This window comes from Lepidochelys kempii, chromosome 3 (assembly GCF_965140285.1).
Source record: "Lepidochelys kempii isolate rLepKem1 chromosome 3, rLepKem1.hap1, whole genome shotgun sequence".
NCBI classification, from domain to species: domain Eukaryota; kingdom Metazoa; phylum Chordata; order Testudines; family Cheloniidae; genus Lepidochelys; species Lepidochelys kempii.
Genome location: NC_136382.1, coordinates 208,781,838 through 208,797,606, shown reverse-complemented (window position 1 = coordinate 208,797,606; position 15,769 = coordinate 208,781,838). Strand labels below are relative to the sequence as shown.

Here is a 15,769-nt window from a genome sequence, read left to right as displayed (position 1 = left end):
CCTCCCACTCTTCCATCCCCCTTCCCTCTTCAGGGACCCCTCTCACGAGCAACTCCTTACACAGGAGGTACACTTACGCCTCTGAGTAGGGGCATTGGAAGAGGTTCCTCAGGACTAGAAGGGTAAGGGCTTCTATTCCCAGTATTTCCTAATACCGAAAGCCAAGGGTGGGCTCAGGCCCATCCTAGGCTTGTGAGAACACAACAAGTTTGTGAAGAAACTCAAACTCGTCGGCCTCCATCATCCCTTCATTGGTATGCCTCCCTCAACTTGAAGGACACGTACTTTCACATAATGATAACTGTCCCACAGAAAATACCTCAGGTTTGTGGTGAACAGCACTCACTATCAGTTCACAGTCCTCCCGACTGGCCTGTCAACGGCACCTCGAGTATTCACCAAGTGCCTGGCAGTCATGGCCGCATTCCTGTGCAGGCAGCAGGTACAGGTGTTTCCGTACCTTGACGACTGGCTGATCCAGGGCTCAGGTAGAGAGGTAAGTTGCCTTCATAAGAGCTTCTTTTGATGAACTGGGACTGCTACTGAATGAGGGGAAATTAAAGCTGTCCCTGGTTCAGAGGATAGGATTTGTAGGGGTGGTACTGGATTCGACACATGCCAGGGCTTTCCTTCCAGAAGCGAGATTTCTAGCCCTGGGTTACATTATTCAAGGTCTCAGACAATTCCCCACCACCACAGCACAGAACTGCCTGAAACTTCTAGGACACATAGCTGCATGTACCTACGTAATACAGTATGCCAGACTCGGACTTTGACCCCTTCAGTCATGGCTAGCGTCAGTGTATCTGCAAGTCTGGGACAGTTTGGACAGGATTGTAACCCTGCCTCGCCCGGTACTCAACTCCCTCCTGTGGTGGCTCGACCCGCAGGTCGTAGGTGCAGGGTCCCCTTCACCAGCCCTCAGCCGTCCCTCTCACTAGTGACAGACGTATCAGACTTGGGCTGGGGGGCACATTTGGGAGACCTCAGAACCCGAGGCCTCTGGTCTCAGGCGGATCTTGCTCCACACATCAGTGTCAGAAAGCTGAGAGCGGCGCACCTGGCATGCCAGACTTTCTGACCCACCTAGCAGAGAGATGTGTATCAGTCAGGACAGACAACCCCCCGGCGATGTTCTAGATCAGTGAACAGGGGGGCGCGCGCTCCTCTCCCCTGTGCCAGGAAGCCCTCGTGCTGTGGGACTTCTGTGTAGAGCACTCGATACACCTGCAAGCATTGTACCTCCCTGGAGTGCTGAACAAGCTGGCAGAGCATCTCAGCAGGGCGTTCCACGGCCACGAGTGGTCCCTTCACCCGGACGTCGTGACCTCAATCTTCCATCGGTGGGGCTTTCCCCCGATAGACCTGTTCGCCACACAACGCAACAGGAAGTGTCAGCGATTCTGCTCCTTCCTAAGTGACAGCCTGGGCTCCGTCGCGAACGCGTTCCTCCTCCCATGGAGAGACCATCTCCTGTATGCGTTTCTGCCTATCCCTCTCATTCACAAGGTGCTCCTCAAGTTTCGGAGGGAAGAAGCTTCAGTTATATTGACAGCTCCAGCTTGGACCCGCCAGCACTAGTACACATCACTCCTGGAAATGTCCGTGAAAACCCCAGTCACCCTGCCGCTCTTCCCGGACTTACTAACTCAGGATCACGGCTGTCTCCAACATCTGAACCTCGAGTCATTCCACCTCACAGCGTGGAAGCTCCATGACTGAACCTGATGGAGCTTTCTTGCTCTGATCAAGGCAGACAAGTTCTCCTTGGCAGCAGGAAACCCTCCAGGAGAGCCACCTACCTTGCCAAGTGGAAGAGATTTTCAATCTGGTTGGTGCAGCACCGTTTGTCCCCGACACTCGCCTTTATGCCACTTTATACTGGATTATCTTCTCCACCTCAAGCAGCAGGGACCGTCTACTTCGTCAATAAGAGTTCACTTGGCCGCCATCTCCGCCTTCCATCCAGGCACAGAGGGACAGTCGGTCTTTGCCTACCCGTTGGTCAGCCGTTTCCCTAAAGGTCTCGACAGGCTATATCTGCAGGTCTGACAGCCAGCCCTGTCTTGGGACCAAATTGAGGTCCCATCCAGACTTATGGGGCCGCCATTAGAGCAGGGAGCATGTCACCAAGGGCTCAATCTCTTATACAAGGTGGCGTTTCTGATAGGGCCCTCCTAGCTGAGGTTATCGCTAACATCAGAACCTCCTTACGCTGTGTTCCATGAGGACAAGGTTTAGCTCAGGCCTCATCCTGCTCTCCTCCCGAAGGTCATCTCCCAGTTTCACATCAACCAAGGACATCATCGTCCTTCCTGTATTTTACCCTAAACCTCATTCCAGTGTCAGGGAGCAGAAGCTTCACTCATTGGTGGTCCGCAGGGCACTAGCCTTCTATATCGAGAGAGTGAAGCCATTCCGAAAGTCCATCCAGTTATTCGTGGCAGTGGTGGACAGAATGAAAGGTCTTCCTGTCTCCTCTCAATGGATTTTGTCATGGATCACGTCCTGCAGCCGGGAGTCCTACAACTTGACGGGGTGCCTGCTCCTTTGATCACTGCACGCTCTACCAGGGCTCAGGCCTCTTCAACTGCGTTCCTGGCACAGGTTCCCACCCAGGAAATCTGCAGAGCAGTGACATGGTTCTCCATACACACTTTCACTGCACATTATGCAATCACCCAGCGGGCCAGAGACGCTGCGACCTTTGGAAGAGCAGTGCTCCAATCGGTGGACGACCCCAGCTCCTGAATTTGGGTTTGGGAGTCAGTCACCTGATTGCATTTGACATGAACAAACCCTTGAAGAAAAACCGGTTACTCACCTTCTCGTAACTGTTGTTCTTCAAGATGTGGTGTTCATGTCCATTCCAGTATCCCCCTTCCTACCCCTCTGTCGGAGTAGCCAGTAAGAAGGAAGTGGGGGGTGGAGGGTCGGCAGGGCCCTATGTGGGGTGCCATGAAGGTGCAACTCTAGGGGGCACCTAGACGGACCCAACAGATGCTGCTAGGGGAAAAATCTTCTGGCTGTCGTGCACACGACATGCACACAACTGATTGGAATGGACATGAACAACACATCTTGAAGAACAACGGTTAAAAGAAGGCGAGTAACCGTTTTTTCCCCAATCGGGGGGAAAGGGCCAGACTGGTTAAAAAAACTGATCTGACTTAGATGGGAATGAAGGCAGCTGGTTTTTTTGTTTTGTTTTTTTAATTATATTTGACACGTTCGGTCACAAAGATCCCCTTGGGACTGTCACCTGATGTGCTGAAATTACTTCTGAGCCCCTTTTCCCTGCCAGCCTGGGACTTCAGTACCCTGCCTGCTGCAACACAGACCCAGGGTCTGGGCCCCCAAAGCTGCAGACTTGAACTAAAAACAGCTCAGCAGGTCACCTATTTTCAGCACCCAGACACCCAGTTCCCAATGGGATCCAAACCCCAAATAAATCCATTTTACTCTGTATAAAGCCTATACAGGGTAAGTTAGTAAATTATCCGTCCTCTATATCACTACTAGAGAGAGATGCACAGCTGTTTGCTCTCCCAGGTATTAATCACTTACTCTTGGTTTATCAATAAACAAAAGTGCTTTAAGTATAAAAAGTAGGATTTAAGTGGTTTCATAGAATATCAGGGTTGCAAGGGACCTCAGGAGATCATTTAGTCCAACCCCCTGCTCAAAGCAGGACCAATCCCCACTTTTTGCCCCAGATCCCTAAATAGCTCCCTCAAGGATTGAACTCATAACCCTGGGTTTAGCAGGCCAATGCTCAAACCACTGAGCTATCCCTTCAAGTAATACCGGACAGAACAAAGTAAGGCACCAAGCAAAATAAAGCAAAAATAAACAAGTCTAAGTCTAGTAAATTTAAAACACTGATTGCAGATAATATCTCACCCTCAAAGATGTTTCAATAAGCTGCTTTCACAGACTAGACTCCTTCCTAGTTTGGGCCCAATCCTTTCCCCTGGTACAGTCTGTTAAATCCAGCAGACATCTTAGGTGGCAAGCAGGGGTTTTCTCATGACTGGTGGCTCCCGTTGTCCTGTTCCACCCCCTTTTATAGCTTTGGCACAAGGCAGGAATCTTTTCTCTCCTGGTCCCCACCCCTCCTGCTAAATGGAAAAGTACCAGATTTAAGATGGATTCTATTAGCCTGTGCCATGGTCACATGTCATTGTAAGACCCTGAGTCTCCATTCCCCATGGGCTGGCCCACAGGTACACAGGAAGGTTTGCAGGTAAATAAACCATTTACAACCAATTGTCCTAGGCAGTGGGAGCCATCACGATTCTAAACCACCATTAATGGCCTACACTTTGCATAATTACAATAGGATCTCAGAGTTATACTTCATATTTCTAGCTTCAGATACATGAATGATACATGCATACAAGTAGGAGGAACATAGTCAGTAGGTTATAACCTTTGTTATGATACCTTACAAGAGACTTTTTGCATAAAGCATATTCCAGTTACATCCTATTTACACTCATCAGCATATTTCCATAAAACATATGGAATGCAACATCATGTGTATATTTTTATTTAGGGGAAGTTGATAGAAATGTATGTAAATTAGGAATTATAAAAAATTGTTAAGGGAAGCAAAGGGCTGCAGAAATCTGTAGCAGAGATAAGGACAATAAGAAGGAGTTTTTAAAATATATTAGAAACAAAAGGAATCCTGATAATGGTATTGGTCCGTTACTAGATGGAAATGGTACAGTTATCAAAAAATAACACAGAAGCCAGAAGTGCTCAATAAATATTTGTTCAGTATTTGGGGAATAAACAGATGATATAGTCTCATCATCTAGGGATAACACACTTTCCATTTCACTGGTATCTCTGGAGGTATTAAATAAAAAAAACTACTAAACTCAAGACATTTTGAAATCAGCAGGTCCAGATAACTTGCATTCAAGAGTTTTAAAAGAGCTGGCAGAGAAGCTTGCTGGACCATTAATGTTAATTTCCAATAAGTCTTGCAGCTCTGCGAAATTTGCAGAAGACTGGAAGAAAGTTAATGTTGTGCCAGTTTTTAATAAGGGTAAATGGGATGACCCTGATAATTATAGGCCTGTCAGCCTGACCTCTATTCCAAGCAAGATAATGGAGCAGCTGATATGATTAATAAAGAACTAAAGGAGGGTAATGTGATTAGTGCACATCAGCATGGGTTATGGAAAGTAGATCCTGTCAAACTAACTTGATACCTTTTTATATATATATATATATATATATATATATATATATATATATATATATAAAAGATTTCAAGTTTGACTGATAAATGTAATCGTGTTGACATAATGTACATAGACTTCTGTCAGGGGGTTGACTTGGTATCACATGGCATTTTGATTAAAAAACAGAGAATGATATAAAATGAACATGGCATACATGACATGGACTAAAAACTGGCTAACTGATAGGTCACAAAAATAACTGTAAACAGGGACTCCTCGAGTGGGTGTGGTTCCAGTGTGGCCCACAGGGATTGGTTCTTGGCCCTAGGTTATTTAACATTTTTATCCATGACCTGGAAGAAAACATAAAATCAGTCCTGATAGAGTCTGCAGATAACACAAAGCTTGGGGGAGGGGTAAATAATGAAAAGGAAGGTCACTGATTCGGCATAATCTGGATCGCTTGGTAAGCTGGGTGGCAGCAAACTGTATGTGTTTTAATACGGCTAATTGTAAATGCATATCTCTGGGAATAAAGAATGCAGGCCACACTTCCAGGATAGGGGCCTCTATTCTGGGAAGCTGCGACTCTGAAAAAGATGTGGGGGTGGGTAGTCAGCTGACCATGAACTCCTTGAGTGACGCTCTGGCCAAAAGAGCAAACGGGAGCCGGGGATGCATAGAGGGGAATCCTGTGTAGGAGCAGAGAGGTTGTTTTATCTCTGTCTGGCACTGGTGTGACCACTGCTGGAATCCGATGTCCAGTTCTGGTGCCTACAGTTCAGTAAGGATTTGATAAATTGGGGAGGGTCAGAGAAGAGCCACAAGAATGATTAAAGGATTAGAAAACCTGCCTTAGAGTGATAGACTCAAGGAGCTCAATCTGTTTAGCTTAAAGAGAAAGTTAAGGGGTGACTTGATGACAATCTACAAGAATCTTCACGGGGAACAAATATTTAACAGTGGGCTCTTCAGCCTAGCAGGCAAAGATCTAACATGATCCGATGGCTGGAAGTTGAAGCTAGACAAATTCAGACTGGAAATGAGGCGAACGACTCACCCAGGGTCGTGCTAGATTCCCCAGCACTGGTGATTCTTCAGTCAAGTTTGGGTGTTTTTCTAAAAGCTCTGCTCCGGGAATGATTGGGGCCAGTCTCTGGCCTGTGCTTTCCAGGGGGTCAGACAAGGTGATCCCAATAGGCCCTCCTGGCCCTGGAATCCAGGATCCCCAAACCCGCAAACACCAAGTGAAGGTCACACATAGAAGAAATCCCAGCCTGGGAACGCCCGACTGATGCACCCAGCCAACCTGCCCTCTGCTCTGGAGTAACAGCAGGAGCAGATTGTGAAGTCTCTTAGAAATCCCTGAAATCTAATGCAGGCAATTCACAGCTGGACATGAATCCTCATGGGCCAGCTACTCCAGGGGTGCGGGGTAGGCCCTGCTGGGGCAGGGGACGTGGGGGCTCTGGGGTGCAGTGCTTGTCCTGCCTAAGGAGTGCTGTGGAGGGACACTGCGGGTGCAGTGCAGTGTGGGGGCCCTGTGGGGACAGTGGGGGGGGGGGCTGCAGTTCATGGTCTCCTCTCCCGTTCCGCTGACTAGCGCTTGTTCTGTTTTCCTGCCAGTGACGCTGCCAGCAACGATCATGACTTCGTCTGTGCCAACCACGGTGGGAGGCCACATGATGTACCCCAGCCCTCACGCCGTGATGTATGCGCCCACCTCAGGCCTGGCGGACGGGGGGCTGACCGTCCTCAATGCCTTCTCCCAGGCATCCTCGGCGATGCAGGTCTCCCACGGGCAGGTCCAGGATCAGGGTAAGAGGGTTGCCCCCTGTGGTACGCTCAGCTTCCCTTGTGCATGGCCCCCCACCCCCTCCCCACCGTGCATCCAGCCCCCGCCCTGGGGCACAGAGGGGCGTTCCTGAGAACTTTCTGGGAAATGCGGTCACTTGATTCTGGGTTTAAATGAATTAAAAAGCAGGACCATAAAGCAGCATCTCCGGATGATCCTCTAGGCGGGCATTGTCTGGCTACGTGCGGCTTGGCAGAGCTGGGCAACAGGCGTTTCCTGCAGAGACACATGGACGGTGAATGGGCCGTTTCCTTGTATGCGTCCCAACCAAAGGGTGCCCTGCAGAGACACACCAAGAACTGCCCTTTTTAAAAATGGCCACCTTCCCCATTGCTCCCATGGGGAGGCAGGCTGCCCTTAGCAAACATGGCCCCTGTCTCCATTGCCCTGTTCCTCTCTGCCTGCTGGCAGCAGCGGGATCGCCCTCTTCCCTAGCAGTGGGGCCTGGTTGTGCCAAGAGCCACCTGTGACCCCAGGGCCATTGAGAAGGGTTGGGGAGGGCAGCCATTTTGAAAGAGGGCGGCTGTTGAGTGGGGTTGGGTGAAGATTTTTTTACCTCAGCCTCTGCCGCAGGAGCAACAGCAAAAACTGACCCTCAGCCCTAAGAGACTTTGTCAAAACCGACCCCTTGCCCCAGACCTGCTCACCAAGGATGGGAGGTGGGGGTGGGAACGCGGGGGGCAGGAGCGGGATTTGGGGAGAACATGGGGGGCAGGCAGGAGGGGGAGGGAGACTTGAGGGATGCATGCCGTGGCACAGGAGGAGCATTTGGGGGGGTGCATGTGAGGGCAGGAGGGAGAGGGATTTTGGGGAGCGCATTTGGGGGTGGGAAGGGGATTCAGGGAGGGTGCGCAGTTGACATGGGGAACAGGAAAGGAGGGGGGATTTGGGGGTGCACGTAGGGGGAGGTGAGAAACAGGAGGGAAGAGAGTATGGGGGGGCACAGGCGACTTGGGGTGGACACTGGCTCCTTTGTGTTGCCTTGGCGATGGAGAGCAGCAGGAAGCCCCGCTGAGCTGGCCTGCGTGTTGTGGCCACTTGGTCTGGTGTGGAGCGGGGTGACGCAGCCGGTGCGCGTGGCCGAACCACCTCTCAAAGGCTCGACGGCTGCTATTCCACGTGGCCCAGCCTGCCACGGCATCCTGGGGCGGAGGATCTAAGCGCTGTCTCTGTGTGGCAGGTGCTGTCCCCCAGGTGTTCCTGACGGCCCCATCGGGCACCGTTCAGATTCCGGTCTCAGCCGTCCAGCTTCACCAGGTAGGCACAGAGCAGTTCGGTGGGTACCTCGCCCGCGCCTCCCACCCGGCCTCTCCCCCACACCAGCCCTGCGGATGCGTGCAGGCTGCTTCCCCTCCCCCCTGGCCGCAGGGATCCCCAGGGGTCACTGGTAATGGGGTGTCCCAGCCCTGCCCTGCTGGAGGGAGGACATGAGAGAAGGCACTGTGCCTGGTGAGCTCTGACCCTGGGACGGCAGGTGCTCTGAACGCAGTCAGCCTCTGCTCTGCAGCGCCCCCAGCCTGTGGGGGAGACTGGCCAGGCCGCAGAGGCAGAGGACCGCAGCCTGGGCCGCTTGGTGGCAGCAGGGGTGGGGGAGTTGCTCTTTCTCCCCGCTGTTCGCAGCCAGGGTTCCCCATCCCAGCCCCGAAGCATTGCTCTGCCGACTGGGGAGGCCTGGCATTGGCCCCCTGTGCAGTGGGTGGAGCTGGCAGGCTGGCTCTCCGGGTTGGCCTGTCCCCCAGGGCCCTGGCTGCATTCTGGGGTGGCCCTAGAGCCGCAGGCCCCGTGACGCTCCCCGGTGCTCTCCTCCCTTCTCTCTCCAGATGGCCGTCATTGGCCAGCAGTCCAGCAGCAGCAGCAGTAACTTGACAGAGCTGCAGGTGGTGAACTTGGACACGTCACACAGCGCCAAGAGTGACTGAGAGGCCCTGTGGTGCCCCGGCCTGGGAACTGCGGCAGCTGCTGCCCGCCGGGTGCCGTCTCTGGCCCGTGGGCTGCGGAGCGTCTCGCCGGCCCCAGGATCGGCAGCGATTCCCTCTCGTACGGACTGCGTCACTTATTTATTGTTGCCTTTTCACGTTTCCTTCACACACACACACGCACGCACACACAGGGCACGGGGTGGAACTGAGCCGGGGCTGGGCTGCGTTCGGACGCTGCGTTTCCTGTGCTTTTCTCACTCCAGCCAAAGAAACTCGCCTCTCGAGGGGAGGGCTCGCCCCGCCATGTCAATAAACAGCCTGCTGTCTGCCCCGGCTCCTTGCTGTCCAACCGGGCATCTCCAGCTGCTGTTTGCCGGGAGTATTAGCACCGAGCTGGGCACCGGCCCAGCGACGTGACGGGAGCAGCCCCCACCGAAGGAGCTCTCTTCCCAGGTCCAGTTCTCGCTCCCCTCTGCCCATGTGCCAGGGTGGGGTAGGGCAGGTCTGGGCAGCTTGCCTTCAGCATGGCCCAGCAGCAGGCTCCCTCCTGCAGACGGCAAGCTGCTCCAGGGGGTGCCCCAGGCTGAGCCTGCTCCCCCTGCCAAGAGGGATGCAGGGGCATCAGCATCTTCCCCAGCTGCTCTCCTGCTGGCAGGGTGGGCTGGCCAGGACCTTCTCTGGCCCAGGTGGCAGCCCCAGGCCCAGCCTGCATGGCAGAAAGCCCCCCAGCGGTGACAGTGCCAGGCCGTGGGCAAGATACTGCCCTTGCGTGTAGCCCTGGCACTGCGGGGACACAGGAAAGTGAGCCCTTAGCTCAGTCACTACAGCCCCACCGGCCCCGTGCAGTGCCTCCTTGGCCTGGCGGGGGTCCCCGGGGGCCGGGGCGCTGTCCCAGCACCATCCCCGAGGAGTGGGGCCGGAGGTTGCGTGGGGTTGATGCTGGGAGGAACCGAGCTGGAAGCAAATGGCGGTTTGCATTTCCCATGATAAATGTCTCTTGTTCCACCTGGCCAAGGCAGTTGCTTTTGTGCCCTCTGGACACTAGCGAGCTGCCTGGGAGCAAGGTAACCTGGGCGTGAGTCCCTCCCCTTCCTTCTCAGAAAGCCCTGCAGCCCGTGGACGTAAATCATCTCCGCTGGCTCAGCCGGGGGCCAGCATGTGCTCTCGTTCGGGTGCCAGGGCTGGGAAGACCCAGGGATGTGGCGGCAGGATTGCTGTCTGTGCACCGCAGTGCTGCCTGGCTTCAGCCGGGGGCGCTGTCTGTGGCCGGGCACCGTTCCTGCTGTGGTTAGTGCTTTCCAAAGCACCATTTCAACGGGAGATGGAGAAACCAACTGAAACGTTAAAGGGAAAAACTGCAGGGCCCTGGAGCTGCCGCGCAGCCTGGCCCAGGAGGCAAAAAGGGGGCGGTGTGGATTCCTTCAGGCCTCCAGGAGGGGATATAGGGTGCCCCAGAGGGAGGTGCTTGGGTGGTGTGGACGCCGCAGGAGGGGGGAGGCTTCGCTCGGAGGGAGTGTCCTGTCCTGCTGGGGAGCAGAGAACGTAGGTTGCAGTGAGCGGCTCTTTGGGGCAAGAGGAGGTTGCTGACTCCTTCGGGAACGAAGCCGCTACTGTAACTTTTTTAAATTAAAGACAAGAAGCCTTGAAAAAAAAAAAGACTTTATTTTTCTAAGTGTTAAACTCAGTATTTATGTAATTCTCCAAGGAATTAAAGTCCAGCTCCTGTACAGTTTTCATGGGGTTTGTACCACGGTGGGGGTGGGGGGTAGGGACAGGAAGGGGCCTTGCTTTTTAATATGTATTGTAACCTTGGACATGGTTCCTCCAGCATTAGCGTTTAAGCTGCCCCCCCCCCCCCCCCCGACGTGCCCACAGGTGCTAGGCGTTGAATGGGGGCCAGCTCAGCCATTCCTGCCGGTTCTGAGCGCGCCTGCGTCCTTTGTACCAGTCTGGCCGCGCTACTGCCCTGGCGTGGCCTGCGTGGCGGGCAACAGTCTAGCCTCTGGCCCCCAGGGAGCAGGGAGGGGCTGCCGGGCTGGCTCCTGCTGAGATGGGTGCAGGGGGGTGGGGGAGGATGGGGCAGAGAGTTCACACCCCAGTGGGGGAAAAGGGGAGAGGCTGGTGTGAGGCGCCCCAGCCCTTGAGGGCCCTGTCTGGTGTCGGCTGGGGTATGCCTCGCTGCACAGCTGGATTTGGAACGGTGCCCTCAGAGCTGAGGAGGGGACAGGGCCTAAGGGGCTGTCTGCCCTTGGCACCCCATTCCCTAAAGCTGCTGTCAGTCTGGGAAACAAGTGCCTCCAGCAATGCGTTTTGAGTCCGCTTCGGGAGAAGTTTCCAATGTCCCTGTGAAGCCTTAATTCTCCCTGAGCTGGGCAAGAGGCCAGCACCCAGGCCTGGGGGGGGGGGCGAGACGCCGGAGTTTCAGGCTGCTGGCTCTCCTGTGCCCCCGGGGCCGTTCTCTGCCCCTGGCACCCCTCCCGGTAACACTGGCAGATATGGCTCTCTCTCCCTCTCACCTGCCGCTTTGAGGAGTGGGGTCGGCCTCTCGCTAGCTCTCTCCTCGTGCTGTTCCCTGGTGAGCAGGGCAGGTCCCCTGGGGAGTGTGGACATGCTAGGACCAGTCATTCCTCTTAGCGCTGGGGAGCTCCCCGGAGCCTTTCCTCCGAGCCAGCCTCTCCACTCCCCTCTGTCTGCGCAGCTCCTGGTTCCAAGCAGCACCTGACCCATTGTGGGGCCGTGTAATGGGGGGGGGGGGCGCAGAGCCCAGCCATGGCTTAGGACGATATGCCCAGGTCTCTCTGTGGTACAGGGCCACTTTTCCAGGCAGCAACTTCCCCCTGGTGTTGCTAACCAGGAGTCAGCCCAGGGCAGGGAGGGAGTCTGGAGCTGTTGTCTGGCCTTTCCCCCCTGTTTTTCTCGGGCTGGTGCTGTGAAACTGACCCCCTGGCCAGAGCTGGAATGAGTTGGATTAAAGCCCCCGTGCAAGGTCAGGAAATGCTCCCCCTGTCCTCCAAAGGAAATGCAGGTTAAACGCTAATGTTGCATTTTATTTAAAGTGCGGACTTGTCAGAACACTTGTGTATCAGGGATGAAATGGCATTTATTGTGTGGTGACCTTTTTAGTTCCTTTTATTGATTGTTTTGGGGTTTGTGTGTGCAAGCGTGTGCTTGGTTGTGTGCGTGCGTCCGTGTGTGTGGTGGTTGTGGGGTTTTTTTTGTTTTTGTTTTTTTTAAAACGTTTCCAGGGTTGTGTTTCTGGAAGGATGTGGAAGTAATCACAGTACTATGTACAGAGCTTTCTTTTGTATTAAAAAATACTCTTTCAATAAATGTATCATTTGTGCACAGATTGGGTGGTCGTGAGTCTGCTTCTAGGCACTGGGTGCTTAAAGGAGAACAACCCAGGGGAGGGGCTGAGACGTGCATGGTGTATGTCGTTCCCAGTTGTAAGTGACTTCACACAAGCAGAAATGGCTTGATTATAAGTTAAAGAAACAAACTGGGTGCCCAGGCCAGATGGCAAAGGCTGACTCGCTAACACAGCCCTCTGAAAGCCAATCAGCCAACCACAGATTCAATGCCAGCCTCTTCCACGTGTTCTGCTGCACCTGACCTGACAAGTGAACATCTGGGGGGGAAAAAGGTTTAGGGTTGGTTGCCAATGATTTGAAGGTCTGCTCTATGTCCCTTGAGAGCATGCTCTTGGGGTTTCTTGGGTAGGGCTTGTGTGTGGAATTTTTAATAACAAAGCGAGGACGTTCCAAGACACACAACCTCCTTGAAATGGAGTGAAGGCTGGGCGTATTAGTAACGTAAGAGTAAACCGGGAGGTTGTAATTCATACTAACCCATGCACCCAGGAAACTCAGAGATGAGGCTGCAGTTGAAAGAAATCCTAACTTGTAATGCTCTGGGAAGGCACCCAAACAACCTGGACTCTGCCCCCAAGTCAGGCCATTCAATAACTGCCATTGTGACTAAGCTTTTTTGTGACTGAGGTTCCAGGTTAGACTAAACTGATTTTTATGGTGACAGTAAGGTTTTTTGCCTGCCATGAGATCACTGCAGGGCAGAGTTGTAAATTTGATATTTCCTGACTTTTGAGTGCTGGCCTTTGCTCCACATTCTGAACGGAGCAGTTTTTTGTATATAATTTCCAAGGGTCTTTTAAAAGAAACTCTAACGCCCTCACCCCACCATGATCCTGATTAAACCCAGGCCCTTCAGCGTGGCAGCAGAGCCCCTGCCCACGTGAGTGAAAGATTAGGTGTAGTAGCTGCCGGCGCGTGTCGGCTGTTACTCTCGGTGGCCTAGCCACGGGGGAGCGTCTAGCACGCTGAAACAGCGAGGTACAGCGGCAGGAGGAGCCTTGTTTTAAAGACAGCGAAGCTGGGTCTGTAGCCACACTACCTCTCAGAAAGATGCTGCCACAGCTAAGTGGTTGTCTCGCCCATATTAATCACCTGGGGTCTGTTCCCACCGTGGCCAAGTGTGAGGGCTACGAGCCACAGACGTTACCTCAGGTTTACGCTAGGCCAAGACCACTGAGTAGGAAAGTTCAGGAATAAATAATTACCGATGCAGTCAGAAGACATGAGCTGTGAAACCGTAGTCCCCCGTCTGGTGCACTGTTCCTGAACCCCACGGGTAGCTAAGTGGCTGAGGAGCCATTTTGTCTGTGTCCTGACTGGAAGAGAGCCGTGTGGGCTGGTGCTTGTGAAGTACTCATTGAATGTTCAGGGTTTTTGACAGCAGGCTGCAGTCAGCAAATCACAGATGGGAAATGAGAATTTCCAGCTGCTCCTAATTGCCAGATCTGAACTGAGTTACATGGGGCCGGCAAAAGGCTTTTCCCTGACCCCAGTATGTCCCTCTTGCTGAACTATGGAGTCCTGCCGCATATCGTGGAGGAACTAGAGGTCTTCAAAAAGCAGTCTCAAGAATGGTAATGGAAAGCGTACGGTAACTTAATATAGCAGTCTCTACCATACCACCCTACTGTTCTCTGGGTGGAGAACTAAAACAAATTTCTGAGCGTGGCTTATGGCACAGTGATTACACACACACTTTCTCAGCATGCTAACAGATACGACAATTGCTACTCTCACGTAAAGACCATGGCTCAGACCTCGTGTGTGAAAGTTAGCGTTACATTATGTACATGTGCTAGATGTTAGGTCTTCTGTTTCTAACTGGGTGTGTAGGATTATTTTGTTCATTGGGAAGATTGCTATTTGGATGTGCTTGCACACTACAGTGAGGAATGCAAGACACCGCTCACTGGGTAGCTAGACGGGCTGGATGCTATTTAGAGCCCTGAGGAACCTCTAGAAGAGGAGTGGACAAAAGGCACATGAGGACTGGTCACAAAGGTAAGATGAAAACCAGGAAAGAGGGTATGAAATCAAGGGGTAAATAGAATCGTAGAGAACAATCAAGGGTAGTGGAGAAGTCAAGGTGGATGAGGACAAAGTGAAGGCTCTGAGATTTAGACAAGTCTCTGGAGATTTTGGGAAGAGCAGTTCTGGTGGAGACCTCATTGGCTGGGTCCAAGGGTAAATAGAGGGGAGGAAGGCAATGGCCAGTCCTCTATGCGGCCAGACGGTGGAGGGAGACAGTGGGGTAGGTGGAGAGACAAGCAAGGTTAAGGGTAGGTTTTTCAGGATTGGGGGAAACCGAGCGGACAGAGCTGGACAAGCCAGGGCCCAAGTGGAGGATTGGAAGTGGAGAATAGGCCATTAACCTGTGTCAGATCCTGTCAATAGCCTCTCTGAAGAGCAAGGTCTCCTAAGTGCCCATGAACAGCATGATGCCTTCAGACACTGTTGTCCAAAAACTTTCCACCCATTCCCTATTTACTGTTGTGTTACACTGCCCTGAATCAGGGAGCTCAGTTCAGTCCCCATCCAGGCCCATGGGGACTGAGATGTTAGTGGGAGCCTGAACTGTACACTTCAGTGTTTGCAGGATGGGGGATGACTTACAGAAATAAGGAGATTTAATACATTTTCAATTACAGAAGGGAGTAGGGGAGGGGGGAAATCACATGTTACCAAAAGATCAAACTGAATGCTACAGGAATGTACAAGCATTTTAGGTATAGGATTCTTTGAGAGGGCTGAACCCTAAAGGCTCAGAAACTAACATAGCAAATTAAAAAAAAAATTTTTTTAATGTAATGACTTTTGGGTGAATAACTAATGATTTTTGAATGCTTGTCCTTGTCAGTCTATCTTGGGTTGAATATCTGTATTTAGCAAAAAATTACAGTATGACTTTGTGCCCTTAAGGCCAGTTTTGTTAAAGGTATTAATTTAGGCAGCTAGTGGGATTTCAAAACCACCTAGTTACATTCAACCTTTAATTCCTGTGAGCCCACAGAATAAACTGGTTTCTTTTTTTCATAACAGAGAGCAACCACTGACCACTGGAAAACTAAGTTGTGATAGTACAGAACAACCAGGAAGTGTTACACTAGGAGTGACAGCAAAGGCTGGTGTGCAGTGTGTGTGGGGGGGGTCCTAACGTGTCTCTTGACGTTCCCAGCAACTGTACATGAAACAGCACACCGCCATCCAGCTGCACAGTGTTAACACGGGTCAGTGACGAAGTGCTAAAAGGCATAAAAAGTAAAAGTAAACAACGTAAAGGTGTGAAATGCAGTTACAGTGGCATACCACAAAAAACAAAAAAACAGGCCCAGTCAGGCAGCCAGAATCGCTCCTAAGTCTCAGCGACTTGCTATGAGGCTTCATGCAGCCATACACGCTGACAAGGGATTCTGCATGCATCCCATG

The 15,769-nt window shown here is 52.4% G+C and overlaps 1 protein-coding gene across 3 annotated transcripts in view; it reads left to right on the top strand.

Annotated features, from left to right (window-relative positions):
- Nucleotides 1-12,321, top strand: part of SRF (serum response factor) — a 37,417-nt gene extending 25,096 nt beyond the window's left edge. For all 3 annotated transcript variants that reach the window (XM_073339838.2, XM_073339837.2, XM_073339836.2), the window contains 3 exons: nucleotides 6,825-7,016; nucleotides 8,234-8,310; nucleotides 8,874-12,321. In XM_073339838.2, the coding sequence (XP_073195939.2) occupies nucleotides 6,825-7,016; nucleotides 8,234-8,310; nucleotides 8,874-8,972 (368 nt within the window). In that variant the 3' untranslated portion in view covers nucleotides 8,973-12,321. The remainder of the gene's footprint in view (nucleotides 1-6,824; nucleotides 7,017-8,233; nucleotides 8,311-8,873) is intronic.
- The last annotated feature ends 3,448 nt before the right edge of the window (nucleotides 12,322-15,769 follow it).